Source organism: Anneissia japonica, unplaced genomic scaffold, assembly GCF_011630105.1.
Source record: "Anneissia japonica isolate Jap-2015-1 unplaced genomic scaffold, ASM1163010v1 scaffold93_len1081246_cov171, whole genome shotgun sequence".
Taxonomy (NCBI): Eukaryota; Metazoa; Echinodermata; class Crinoidea; order Comatulida; family Comatulidae; genus Anneissia; species Anneissia japonica.
In genome coordinates, this window is record NW_022726429.1 from 526,964 (window position 1) to 541,166 (window position 14,203).

Below are 14,203 nucleotides of genomic sequence, written 5' to 3' on the forward strand. Positions count from 1 at the left end.
ATATATATATATATATATATAATATTTTTGTTATTTTTTATTACTTTATTTTATATTTGTTTTTATATTGTAGGATGAGACTATAGTACACTGTAGCTTACAAGAGATGGACAATTGTAACATGTCTTTTCCAGTTTTGTTCCAGGATGTCACATACCAGGTAAGCAGATATTCTAAAGCTTTGTCTACATTATGAAATTTTATGTGACAACAAAATATGATGTGCCCACATATGGGTACGATGATTTCAAATCACATACTATCAAATTGTATCAAAAAAGTTGAACGTGTTCAACTCTTATTTTCCATCACATCCATCACATTATATGTGACGGTTCTTTGATGAAATTTGATAGTGTAGACAAAAGTTTATATTTTATTATAGTTTACTCTTCTTTACTAAGTTCATACCATCCATGCTGGCAAATACTCATAGATATTGTCCCCATAGTTTTACGTTGTTGGTGTTTCTTATTTATAAGTTTGGGATGTATTAACCATCTGTAGTACCCTACACTCACAATATTTTTGTTTTGTATGTCACCGCATATGAAGCATGCCATCCCAAAACCAGCATCCGTGGCCAAAAAAAAACAAAAAAAACTTTACTTTTTAATATATTCATAATATGCACTTATATTTTTAAAATGATGGGTCATGTAGTGGAATCAACTTAATTTTTGCCAAAGTTATGAGTGAATGTATTACAGCTTCAATTACAACACTGCCACATTCTTATGCTAATTACTCAGTTCAACTCATTGCGTTAGAATGCTGAATTGGGAATGGCATGTGCCTAATTACTATTATATACAGCTGAGCTCTCTTAATAAATGTTTGTTTTGGTTACAGGTGTACGTAAGGACACGGCCGTTCTATCGCGAGTTTTTGGAACGTATGTCAAAATTTTATGAAATCATCCTGTTCACAGCTTCTAAGAAAGTTTACGCCAACAAGCTGTTAAACTTGCTGGATCCTGAACATAAACTTGTCAAGTAAGTTATTTTCATTGAATGAAGATAATGAAGAAAAAGAATGATTAAGGGATAAGGATAAATTGAAGGGGAAGTATGGAATATGAGAATGTAGTAGAAAGGAAGAAGGAAGGCAATATGAAGTGCCTTTGTTGGGTAGTGGAAAGAAGGGAAGATAAGGATGGAATGAAGAAGAAAGAAGGTAGGGTGATGATAGGTGGTGAAGAATAAGAGAAAATGTGAATAAAGTAAAAGAGGAAGAAGGGAAGATGAGGATATAGTAGAATGGGGGAGGAAGATGTGAGATTAGGATGGAGAGGAGGGAAAGAAGGAAAATTCAAAATGGAGTGAACGGGAGGAGGAAGAAAATAAATTGGGAGGCTGAGAAAAACAGTTCCATCAAATTATGTTAGGTTATGGTTCTTCTCTTGCAAAGTGAGAATAGAGAGGAAGACTTTTGTTTGAATAATGAAATAAATTTCGCTTGTATTTTCACAGGCATCGGCTATTTCGAGATCACTGCATTTGCGTTCAAGGAAATTACATAAAAGATCTGACAATCTTAGGTCGTGACCTGACCAAGACCGTTATCATTGATAACTCTCCTCAAGCATTCGGTTATCAGGTAAGTAAAGATGGGGGTTGGTGGGAAACAAAGTTATTATTGGAAATTTCATCAAACAACCTACCTTAGGCCAAGATCGCACCAATATCCATTAATAAGTTTGTCAATGGTTACTGTGTTTTGGCACTCCCTAATTCTATTATTGACAGGTGTTTTCGTTGCCAAATCAAAAGGGCTGTACAGGAGCGTCACTGTACCATTATTGGCGCTTCAAGGCATTATTGCTGATGTGCACTTTAGTGTTATATGTATATTTTGGATGTGTATTTAGAACAATTTTTTTGGAGGCAGTACACTTTCTGTAAAGCTTTATTTTTTTTTTCAGAATATATTACATTGAAGTTTGTACTTAAAATTCTCTATGTTTTGGAATATTTAAATAAAATAATGCATTTGTTTTCACTGAATAGCTTGAGAATGGAATCCCGATTGAGAGTTGGTTCACAGATGAGGGCGACACAGAGTTGTTAAAACTTATCCCTTTCTTGGAGGATCTTGTTGCTAAGGTAACATAATAATTGATGTCTTATCAAATGGTCAAATTATATAGTTTTCAAGAATGTTGGTTGTCTACAGTGACGAATACATACAATGAAGAACTGTAACTTTCAACTGTTAACCTGTATACTCATTATTTCAATCAAGCTGTCATTTTATTCATATGCCGCCATTCCAACAGTAATTGATTGTCAAATTAATAACTTGGTCCCTGAAAAATGTTGGAAAATACCTTTCAATCTATAAGTAAGGAGTAGAGGAGGGAGATGCCCTTGATCCCTTATTTCTCCCTTAATCTTATATGCAATTTATGTTTAGGACCATAGAGATATAATAAGAATACTAGAGCGCTAACTGCAATGTATTCAATGTTCGAAATACGCAGAGCTGTGTGTGTGTACATCATCCAAGATGGCTGCCATAGATTCAGCCAATCAAATTTCGCCTAAGCACCATCATTTGCAATTGCACCCTCAATTTACACAGAAAGTTCAGTACAGCTAGTTACCCGTATGTTTGAAACTCGAGCGTTGCGGTGTATGGGTGTAATGTACACGATTTTAATTTTCATTCCTTGCTACTTTATTTTTGAATAAGATGCTCCACTTGGCCTAGTTTTGGCTACGAATGTTTAATAATTTGTTATTACCATTACTCATTATCATTAGTGAAATAATAGTCAATCAGAGGGCTTATTTATGGTAATAATACAGTATGTATACTAAGCCTGAAGGTGGCGCTTTACTACGACAGCCATCTTGGATGGTACACATACAAAACTCTGCATTGCTTTGCCATCTTGTCAGCACTCTAGTTGTTTAATAGCTCTATGGTTAGGATTGAAAATCTCTCCCTTTCTCATATTAAACAACAGCTGATAATGGACCTGCTATATATACATACAAGCTCTGGGTGGGTGTTGTATGAAAGGCCTATACTGTAGTAACACACACATACGCCACCTCCCTATGCTGTCAATTCAACATGAAATGTAATCCCATTGCTTTCCAAGGGACGCATTGTATCAATCTCAAATTTCATAACCTCTCATTTCATATTATATGTTCATAAATTAACATAAATGATTGAATAAGTATTTATAATAATATGATTGATTCAGAAGACAAAGTTAGATTTTTAATTTTTCTATCAGTTAATCAATTCTATTAAGTGTCTTATTTTCGCTTTTGCAGAAAGGTGATGTCCGGCCTTTGGTGCGAGATCGTTACCGATTACATGAGCTCCTCCCACCTGATTAATAACGCATCTGCCAGCGTTGAATCACAATAGTCACATGATCAATCAGGAGAGGGCGGTACAACGCCCGTTATTTTGTGGAATACATCAAGATTCTTTGTGTAGTAGAGGTCCATCCCTCCTATTGTCTATTTTTGATGCAAACTGTTTGTGTAAGATATGTACTATAAATTGTAGTTTCTATAATTTCTATAATTGGCAAGGGAGCACATTCTCTATGAACTTTTCTAGTAAATGTTTGGAGAAATGGTTGGCACAAAATGCTCTGCAGTCCAGGGATCATGGTAATTTTCTAGCGAGGTTAACAGTGAATCACCAATACTGTGATAACAAAATAAATTTTTTATAAGACCAAGATTCTAATTATAATAAGACATAAAAGTATTTGTATTTTTAGCATTTATAAATGCTAGTTGGTTTGTATAGTCATGAACAGCGCCCTCACAATTGAAAAATTCACTAAATATTTTCAAAATTTGGATAAATGTTTAATGATTTGACTAAGAATACGGAATCAATTTTAGCTGTGTGTTACGATGATAAGTATGTACCACACGCCTCACCTTGTTCAAGAAATGAAGATATATAAAAGTATCTATATTTTTAACAATTAGGAATTTTAAGATTTGATAGGTAATTTTTACTGCTGTAAATACTACATCAATGGCTGTGTGTGAGAATGTTTGTTTTTGTTTTTGAAATTGCCTTCATCCCCATTGATGTTTCTAAGTCAAAGATTTCGTAGATTTTGTTAATAATTTTCTAAAATACCTCCCATGTATGTTTTGTACAGTGATTAGTCCATCCCATTTATTTCTAGTGTAAGAATACTTAGAAACTGTTATCTTCATGAGGTAGAATAAGAGTAGTTTGCTGCCCTCATCTGGTCACACCTGAAACCCTCAACATAGGTAGTCAGTACTGCATTTTTACCTGTAGGGTGGTCATCTTGTATTTTCTAACTCCCAGATCTCATTGGTTGAAGTGCTACTTGTATAAAGCTCCATCAACACTATCAGATTTAATGTTACAAATGCATGTGACTTGCCATATATGGATCTGATAAAACATTACCATGCTCATACATGAATGATAAGATATGACATCATCATTCACATATATTGCAATTTACACAAATTTGTTGCAAAAAACCTGAGTGATAGTGTGGATAGTACTTTAAAACTGATATAAATCATTTTTTAATTAAATTATCATAATAAAAATATAATGTACATGATTTTAAACACAGAAAATATGAAATCCTATTTAATTCAAGAAATCATTTTTGAGGCTGAGTTTTATAGGATTTTTAAGGCATTTTCTATTATAGTATGTTTTGACAACAGTAGGTGGAAATGGAATAAGAAGTCTTAAGTTAGTGTAGGGAGTTAAAAAGCTGGATATAATTATTGTGGAGCACACATTCTTTGTTTCAAAATGTATGTAACCTTAACTGAAATGAATTCCCCATTTGCCAAATTACCATCAATAATTAACTAGGAAATAAAGTTTACTCGGATTTTAATTAAGTTTACGATTGCACTTGTATGTTGTAAATACAATTTTGCTACTTGGCCAACACAGTAGCATGAACTGTAACTATGTAAAAAAAAAGTGATTGTTATCCTTTATCTATAATAAATTTATTACAATCCTTGTTAATGAGCATTTTAGATGTAATTCCCAGATATTTGATAAAGATGTATATTTTAAAAACTATCTGTGAGATCATTGTTTTTTGTGCAAATGATTCTTTAAGGGGTGTTTTTTTTTTTTAGAGAAGATTTAAAGATGTTATATTCTAGTATAATTAAGACATACAGTAGTAATATAGATGCTCAGTTTAACTTAAAATGAAGTGTACATGCCATTACATATCATGTTGAATTTCAGTCTTTTTAAATACATAAATTTTAGTATATTAGTTGTCAGTAGGGGTTTCATAGGGAGCATATTTTACCCCAATTTTTGACACTCTAAATTGCCAATTTTAATATTTTAATCGTTAATCTGCCTTTCTGGAGCCAACCACTTATTGTTGATACATTAATACTTTTTCCAATAATGTTTATACAAAAACGAAAGCAAATATGGATAAATCATTTAGAGTAAGAAATCGTGACCTGAGTAAATCAATGTTAAAAATGACCAAAGTATACAAAAATCAAGTTTTTTTTTATGGAACTATGTGGGTAATTGTTGAAAAACCATATACAATACACATTTTAGAATTATCATTGTTTAAAATCGCTTGAATTAGGCATCAGTTGATTCATTCGCTATGAATTCCACATTGCAGTTAGAACTTTCCACAAGCAGGTCTATCACCTAGCCAGCTGGTGGTGTGACTATCCAGTACTGTAGGACCATGTTCTCCTCAGTTGATTGTTTGAGGGTACAGATGTAGGTAAACACTTTGAGAAAAATGTGTAGCATCATAAGAAAACCCAAGTGTTTTAACTACTTCTTTTCATTACTGTACCTCAGTATGTTATTCTAAAGTCCAACTCGGACAGCGTCATACGACGCAGACCGACACGATTTATTGTCAGGGACAGTCTTTAGGTCATGGTGAAAATACAAAACATTTAATATCCTATGACGCGACATCTGCGTTTATCTCGCACATACCCGAAATGACAACAAATTGCGTCGAGCTGCATTTACATAAATTTGAACAACACAGTCTAATAAAACAGATATGTTCCTTTAAAATATTGTTTTATTCAATTTTATATTATAGACTCACACTGGATGATGACTTGAAAGTTTTTTTCAATAAATTGAATACTAATTTCCACATCGATGTTGCCATTTCTGTTAAGCACCAGTTCACACTACTAAATTTTATGTGACAAATTTATGTGATGTGCCCATATGTGGCAGAACCAAGCTAAAGGAGGGATAAGTTGCACAGGCAGTTTTCCAATAAATGCACAAATGTGAAATTTTTTCGATTTTTTTTTTTTTATATATCTCTAAAACATATTAACCATTTAACTTTCATCTTATATTTACCTTTCTCTGATTTATAATCGATAAATGCTTTGAAAATGGTATTTAAGAGAGCTTGTCCTAGCATACAGACATGAAAATCTGATTTTCAAAGCCAGTTTTCTCAAAATACACTTTCCAAGTATCCTAACTTTGATTGCCCATAACTTCGCCTTAAACTGTCATATCAAAGTGATTTTTTTTTCATTTTAAAGATGATAATGTCTAGTTTCATAATATGTACAAAACTCAATTTTGAAAATTTCGACTTATCCCTCCTTGGGCTTGGCTCTGCCACATATATGATATGTCATATTATGTCCAAATATGGACATATCACATTTATTTGTCGCATAAGATTTGATAGTGTGGACCGCTTAAAGTCTGATGAAACTTTTTTGTTTTTTGTAGCATTTTGAAATCATGTTTACTTGAAAATTGTAAATAAAGTAGGATTTACCCAGGAATGAACAAGTCTTCTCAATATCTGTTTTGAATCAATTCTAATATTTTTTCCCTAATGTTTTTCCTCAAAATACCTGCTTTTTGCAATTTTATAATTCTTTGATATTTATTGTTTTGCTCATTCCAATCTTTTAGTTTATGTTATTGTAAATATGATTGATATATCAATAATATGTAGTATTATCATTTTATCATATATGTTTCATTATTTTAATTTTTATATTTCTATTGTAAATTGACTGTTTAGTTATAATTATGCTTTTTAATTTGCTGCTGATAGCTAACTTTTTCCATTACATCTTTTTTTTTGTTTTGCATCCATTCTATTAGGCCTCTTGTATTGTTATTTGCATTCTGTTAATTTTGATACATAACCACTCAGGTTGTAGGGAAGCATACAGGGTTCAAGTGGTGTGTATCAAAATATACCAGATATTCTATTGAAATGTGTACAGAATCTAATGCCATCGGTATCTACAGATAGGGATGAAAAAGAGGGGTGACTTAAGTTCTGTCCTCGCTTATGAATATTTGTGTGACAAAATCTGTGCTTTGCCCATATTTGAGCACATCACAGTTACTTGTCACAAAAAAATGATAGCATGGACAGACTTTCACAGGGTATCATTTCTGTGTAACCAGCCTTATAATTCAGTTCACTAGGACATGGTGATGTCATACAAGGCTCTGTCCACACTAGTGAGATTTAAGTGACAAATTTGTGGGAATTGCCTATATATGGACATGACGATGTTATGTCACCTTTATATGGATAAATCACACATATTTGCCACATAAAACTTCTTAGTGTAGACTGAGCATAAGTGAGATATTGCCTGCTTTGTAACAACATATCATTTAATTTCTTGTCTGTACCTGTAATACTCTGTCCACATTGTGAATTTATCTGTGACATCAGGATGATGTCATATTATACCCACATATGTGCAAGTCACATTTTTGATTATAGCATTTGTCCAACTTTTGCCATGGAAAATATGATTTGTTTGATCAGATATGTAAATCTCTGTCCACACTACAGTACTGTATCAAGTTTTATGTGACAATTATCTGTCATATGGTAGACCACAGGGTAATTGTCACATAAAACTTGATAGTGCGGACAGAACTTTTCTAAACCTGACAGACAAGAGTTTGAGTGTATATGCTCAGCTTTAGTGTTGGTGCAAACAACTGGAAAGTGCTCCTGGGTACAGTGGGGAAACTTCTTCCATTTTTGTGAAAGTCTTGTTACACGTTTTATTTGAGATAACTTTAGCTGTTTGATAAAATCAGTTGTGTGAATATTTTTAGCTCATCCTTTTAAAGCACATTTATGTACACAGTGTTCTTATCTTATATGAATTAAAAGTATGTAGACATCCTGTGAAGGAAGACAGTTTTTCTTCAGTGTATTTTTTTTTTGCGGTGTTTCGAAAACAATGAAACTAATAATAATGCAAGTCTTACACAATACAATAAAGTCGTCTGTGTGCGCTTTACATGAACAAAAAGAACATTTACCATGAAGTATCCTAAATTCGAGGAAAACGGCAAAAAGCAGATAATTATTATCATTATGTTAAAGGCTCGCAGGTGCTCTAGTGAAAATGGCATCTAGCTAGCCTATCCTACAATAACAAATAAATAAATCAGTTAATAATCGGGTGTCCAGTGGTAAGACTATAGTCTTGAACATAAGCTCTGGTTTAAAGGTGTTTGATCAAAAAGTGGTTTTGGCCGGACCACAGAAATCCTACTGGTTATGGGCCTGCCTACTGTATAGAATGTTCAAGAAGTTACTCTATGTTAATACTGTATACACAACTTTGAAAAGAACGTCAAACACCAATTTACTCTGTGTCATTAATAATTTATTAATATTATAAATTACAAACCTAGAATGTTATTACATTTTGTACACAAAGAGTTTGAAGACCTGAAGTTCAGGCTTGCACATGGACTTTTCCTTTGAGTGCCAGCCATCATCCGCTACAAACGGATTGTGTACCAAATGATGTCATTCAAGAATGTGTCGCAACTCAACCACCTTACAAATTACATGTGGCATGAAAATGAATCATCAGGGGTAAAGCATTATCTAGCACTAAGATCACACAAACGAAGACCCCATGTCTCTGAGAAGATATTATTCGGTGACTGGTGATGCCTTCGCCACATTACAGTATTTCAGTTGAGTTCTCCAGAATGGTAAATGATTTTTGAGTTGAGTACATTTCTGCTAGTTGCACTGTTTACTGTTATATCTAAGTAAAAAAACATAAAAAAAAACACAATGTTATAAACTTAACTGTTATTATGCTGCTAAGATTGTTTGTATAATTTCTTGTTAATTAGAAGTTATGATTTTATTTGAAAATGTTTAGTATAATTGTTTAATAAAATGGTATAAATTTTTAGGCATATGATCACATATTTTATCGTAAAATTACTAATAGTTGCTTGTGTTTGATTAATACCTGTACTATCCTTCATAAAATACTGCATCCTGGGAAGGATATATCGGTGACTTGATCAACATTCCCACCGTCATAATTAACAACTTGCTTCACAATCTAAAAAAAGAGAGCAACATTTTTATTAATAAATAAAAAATTCATCAGGCAAAGAACTGGTGTCATCAATCCACGTTATCAAAGATGGACTGGTTTAAAATTAAATATTTTAGTGTCAGTATTTAAAGAGAATAAAGGTTGGTAGAATTCAAATAGATGTGATGCCAGGTTGGGGCCTGTGACATCACATAGTGACAGATATGAATGATGGTGCCAAATGTATGTGCTGTTGGTGATGATGTTGGCGATGATAACACTGGTGGTCGTTTAGGTGATAATGATGTAGGTAATAACAGTGCTGCTGCTGCTGTTGCTGAAGATTATGATGATAATGTTGAGAATGATTATGTTTTAGATTACACCACAACAAATGCGGAGAACTTAGAGGCTTGAGCAGGTGGAATGAAGATGATGACTTTGTGAATGGTCAAAACAAATATTTGATTTATTGTTATTAAGATTATGACATATCAGTAGCAATGTAATCACCTGGTCATTATTGGGGAATCCCCCCGAATCCAGCTTGGAAAACAGCATCTGATCATTCAAACTCACTTCAAATGATTCTGCAAATAAAATCAGTCCACTATAAATAGTAGAATAACAATACTTTGCATGCATATCTCCTGTATTACTTATATTAAATTGTTTGAATACATTTACAGTAGGCATGGAACCTGTTTGCACCACTAAACATTGTATTATTCCATCAATATTAGCACTCTATAAATACCTATTATAGTAATTGTTTGATATAAATCTGTAAACACCATACACACAACATAGGTTTATGATTGACCTCGACTGACCTTGGATATGAGCATGCGCAGGTTTAACTACGAATTGGCTTACTAATTGGTTGACTGATGTTAAATTCAAAAACAGTGGATTTGAATAGCTTGGTGATTAAGATACTTGCCTTTCAATCCCAGGTCCTGGGTTCAATTCCTGTCAGTTTTCACAACCAAACAACTCCACTCCCTAAGCCTCATAATGAGACAGACTATATACAGCATTTTGGGTCTATGTTTGTCTATGTCACTTAGAAAAGTAATTAAAGTTTGCTCTTTGGCATATCCTTTGCCATTGTGTTACACTAAATTATATATATATATATATATATATATTTAACCGAATGTTTTATTTTTTTGGTGATAAAAATTTGTCCACTTTTGAGGGATAACCTAGGATAAACATGTTTTTCTAATGAAAAATTAATCCCAAACTGTATCGAAAGTTATACAATGTAGAAATCGAGCACAGAATTCTTTTTTTTTTGAAAAATACTTGGTGTGACCATCAGTATACTTATGATCCCGCCCAACACTTCCGGTGACTTCCGCTTCTGGCACAGCTGACTGGATTTGACTTTGTAGCTCCAGGAAGCGGGACTTGTACCCTCACAAACCACTAATAAAATTAGAAATAAAATGTATGTTTAGTGTCCATTTATCTTTCTTTATTCAGCACAAAATAAACATTAAGAAAAATATAAAATAAATTGATAAAATGATAAATTACAAGAGTACCATACATTCTAGGTACGTGAGCCGAGATGAATCCTCATTAGATTGGAGTTTTTTTCTGTCTCTTTGATTTAAAAAAAAACACACAAAAAAAAAAACAGAGCCAACAGCATGAGGAACATTTTCCTTGACTTTGGTAAAATTATCTAAGTTTTGAGGTACATTTAACTGAATGAATCTTGCCGAGGAAGAAAATCTAGGCTAAATTTGTTTGGGAAGTGTCCAAAATGTTATCATCAAGTAAAAAGTATACTTTGTGAGCTTAAAAATTTGGATACTTGACTTTATTGGAATGTGTATGCAACAATTTGTGCATGACGTTCTTGTGGATGTTTCAAGTGTGCATGCTATTTCAATGTAAAATGTCAATGCAAAAAATCAAAAGGGTGCACATATTCATCTGTATTCAGCCAGGATTAAATTTTCTAACACTGCTTAGAAAATTAGTCTGAGGCATACTGTACAGACAGTATAGCAATAGAATACTGTATTATTTATTACAGTAATCAAACAATAGCTATGGCAAACAAAATAAACTTCTATCCTAGGCCAAGAAAGTGTCGGTGTTACAATAGGCCTAGTAGCATACTAACTGCTAATACAGTTTTTTGATGGCTCTACTGCTACAGTTAAGAAATTAAGGACCCCAATTTGATTTAATGGGTTGTCCTTGCATCCATTCCTTATCTTTTTAGGCAATTAATTATACATTTCAATTTTAATAATGCTGAATATCTTGTATTTTTGATGTTGAAACTTAAAATTTTAATAAATTGAATGGAAGGATGCTAAATAAATAAATAGAATACAATACTAGGCCCTAAGTCATTGGCAATTGAAACTACAAGATACCTTATTTAAATTGTATAGCTGAGCCCTCATCAAATTATAAGCACCCACAATACTACTACTACAGTACATACAGTAGCTAGGCTAGCCTATTATTAGGCCTAGGCCTAGCCAGGCTAGGTAGTAGCCTAGGCCTTTGTTTTGGTTGGTAACTACAGATTCCTCCTATTTATCTAGCATTGCAAGAAAACATACTTACCAGTATTCGATTTGTACCTTCTTCGAATTCTTAGTCATTTCACTCATTGGACGTTTATAAACAGTTTAAAATCGTGGTAAATTCAGGACAGGGCCTAATAATAGCGTTACGTAACACAAAATAAAATCTAAATTGATAGTGGTGGCGTCATTCAATACCAGGATTTGAGCTTCTTGAAAAAGTGTCCACAACTTGGCATGGGCGGCACATTCTCGAGAAGAACGTATCACTCTCTTTGCTGAGTGAGTTCATGCTTGTTTGATGAGGGAGGCTGGGCCTAGCTGGGTAAGAATCATTCCCTAATAAGAAAAAAAAAAGAATTAGGATATTATCACTATCATATAGGAATGAATTTATTGTGAAAAGTGTGCTATCTTTGTTATCGTGTGGTTTATTTCTTACAAATATAGGCCTAGGCCCTAGCCTACTCCTAGATAGGCTGAGGCCTACTACACTGTCCTAGTACTGTCTAATCTAAGGCCTAGGTAAGCCTACGTCCAACCAAGCCCTGCCTCTTTCGTATAGGCCTAGGCCCAAGGCCTAGCTAGGCCTACTTCGTTAGGTAGGCCTAGGCCTAGTGGTAGGCCTAGCCTAGGTACCATGAATCATGATCTTCATAGCCAAGAAGTCCTATTCCTATCTCCTATTTCTCTGCCTGCCTAGGCCTAGTAGTACTGTTAGCTAGAGACATTTAAAATTAGAAATGTCTCACATTTATTTTAAAATTATTTTTAAAAGAAAGACATAACTAAATGAAGCATTTTAAAACAAAAATTATGTAAATCGGACCAGTATTAGCGGAGATATTACAATATTAAGTACAAATTTTGCTGGAGTTAATTCCTTTTATTTTCATTATACAGGAAACTTGTCCCTTACAGTATAATTATGTGTTTAAAAAGAAGCTTTTTAACTCTGATTATTCATCTAAAACAATACTAACAATTATAATTTGGTATGTAATTATTTTAGATTTCATAATTATTATCAACTGATAGATTCTACGTAAAATATATTGCATTGAAATCTCCTAATCTAGGCCTAATTATAGGGCTCAGACACCACTGTAGCCAGCAGGAAAAACATTGTTTACCCCGCGTGTAGCCGCGGTAAAATTCACGAGGGCACCCTCAACCCGTACGAGCGAAGCCAAGCTCCAGTACAATAGATACATCATAATTTGGACCATATATTTTAATTAGGCGCTACAAATATATTATTTTTAACTTGCCTACCTTTATATATTAAAACCTGAATAAAACAAACATGTTAACTAAAAAACTAGCGAAGGTTTCATTTTATTCTTAAAAAACGACGAAAGATTTGTTGTAAACAAAAAACTTCTACTGAATCGAATCACACGCTTGAAAAACCTATTGCTAGGTTGGGAATTTATTTCTGAAGAGTTGTCTGGAAGTAATTTGGCCAAATTGTGATATTCTTCCGCGAAATACTCAATATATAGGGTATCCTATCTCCGTCGGGGCACTATTTTCTATCACAATGTTTGTATCGCCGATGAACAACGCCCCCTATAGGTTTTGTAACTAGCTAGTACTGTAGAATTCGAGTCAACTCGGCCCCAAGTCAACTCGGCCCCATCCATTTCAACTCGGCCCCAAGTCAATTCGGCCCCATGTCAACTCGGTCCCAAGTCAACTCGGCCCAAGTCAACTCGGCCCCAAGTCAACTCGGCCCTATGTCAACTCGGCCCCATGTCAACTCGGTCCCAAGTCAACTCGGTCCCAAGTCAACTCGGCCCCAAGTCAACTTGGCCCCAAATTAACTCGGCCCCAAGTCGACTCGGCCCCAAGTCAACTTCTGTCAAGAATATCGTGTATAACGGGTGTCTATAAAAAAAACGAAGACCCCTATTTTTTCTCTTTTATTTTTATGACATTGATAATATGCCAGGCTGTCACAAAATCAAAATTCTGAATTTTTTTGGGTGTCTGTTTGTGAAATTTTCAAGGGTTTTCGTTTTATAGACACCCTATAGGCATATGGGTTTCTACAAAATGAAGACCGAAGACCCGAAAAACGAAGACCTCCAATTATTTCTCATTATCTTATTGAAAGTATTTCAAAATCATCATAAAACAGTTGCCAAGTACCTATTTCGTTATTTTATCAAACAAAACAAACAAACAAACAAAACAACAAACACCCGAGAACAACTTGTCCCACCCGAGAACAACTTGCGATTTTTTTCGCAGTTGTTTTCAAATGTACTGAGTATT

At 33.8% G+C, this 14,203-nt stretch overlaps 2 protein-coding genes across 4 annotated transcripts in view; one reads left to right on the top strand and one right to left on the bottom strand.

Moving 5' to 3' along the window:
- LOC117113169 (CTD small phosphatase-like protein 3) overlaps nucleotides 1-8,208 on the top strand; it is a 50,932-nt gene extending 42,724 nt beyond the window's left edge. For all 3 annotated transcript variants that reach the window (XM_033256442.1, XM_033256443.1, XM_033256444.1), the window contains 5 exons: nucleotides 74-160; nucleotides 853-995; nucleotides 1,473-1,599; nucleotides 2,010-2,105; nucleotides 3,291-8,208. In XM_033256442.1, coding sequence (XP_033112333.1) covers nucleotides 74-160; nucleotides 853-995; nucleotides 1,473-1,599; nucleotides 2,010-2,105; nucleotides 3,291-3,356 — 519 coding nt within the window. In that variant the 3' untranslated portion in view covers nucleotides 3,357-8,208. The remainder of the gene's footprint in view (nucleotides 1-73; nucleotides 161-852; nucleotides 996-1,472; nucleotides 1,600-2,009; nucleotides 2,106-3,290) is intronic.
- Nucleotides 8,209-8,665: 457 nt separating this feature from the next.
- Nucleotides 8,666-10,925, bottom strand: LOC117113195 (migration and invasion enhancer 1-like). Its single transcript, XM_033256483.1, has 5 exons — nucleotides 10,919-10,925; nucleotides 10,702-10,788; nucleotides 9,879-9,955; nucleotides 9,294-9,389; nucleotides 8,666-9,080 (listed from the first exon to the last, which is right to left on the bottom strand). Exons 1-4 carry the CDS (start codon nucleotides 10,923-10,925, stop codon nucleotides 9,306-9,308), a joined length of 255 nt encoding a protein of 84 aa, XP_033112374.1. The 3' UTR covers nucleotides 8,666-9,080; nucleotides 9,294-9,305.
- Between the last annotated feature and the right edge of the window lie 3,278 nt (nucleotides 10,926-14,203).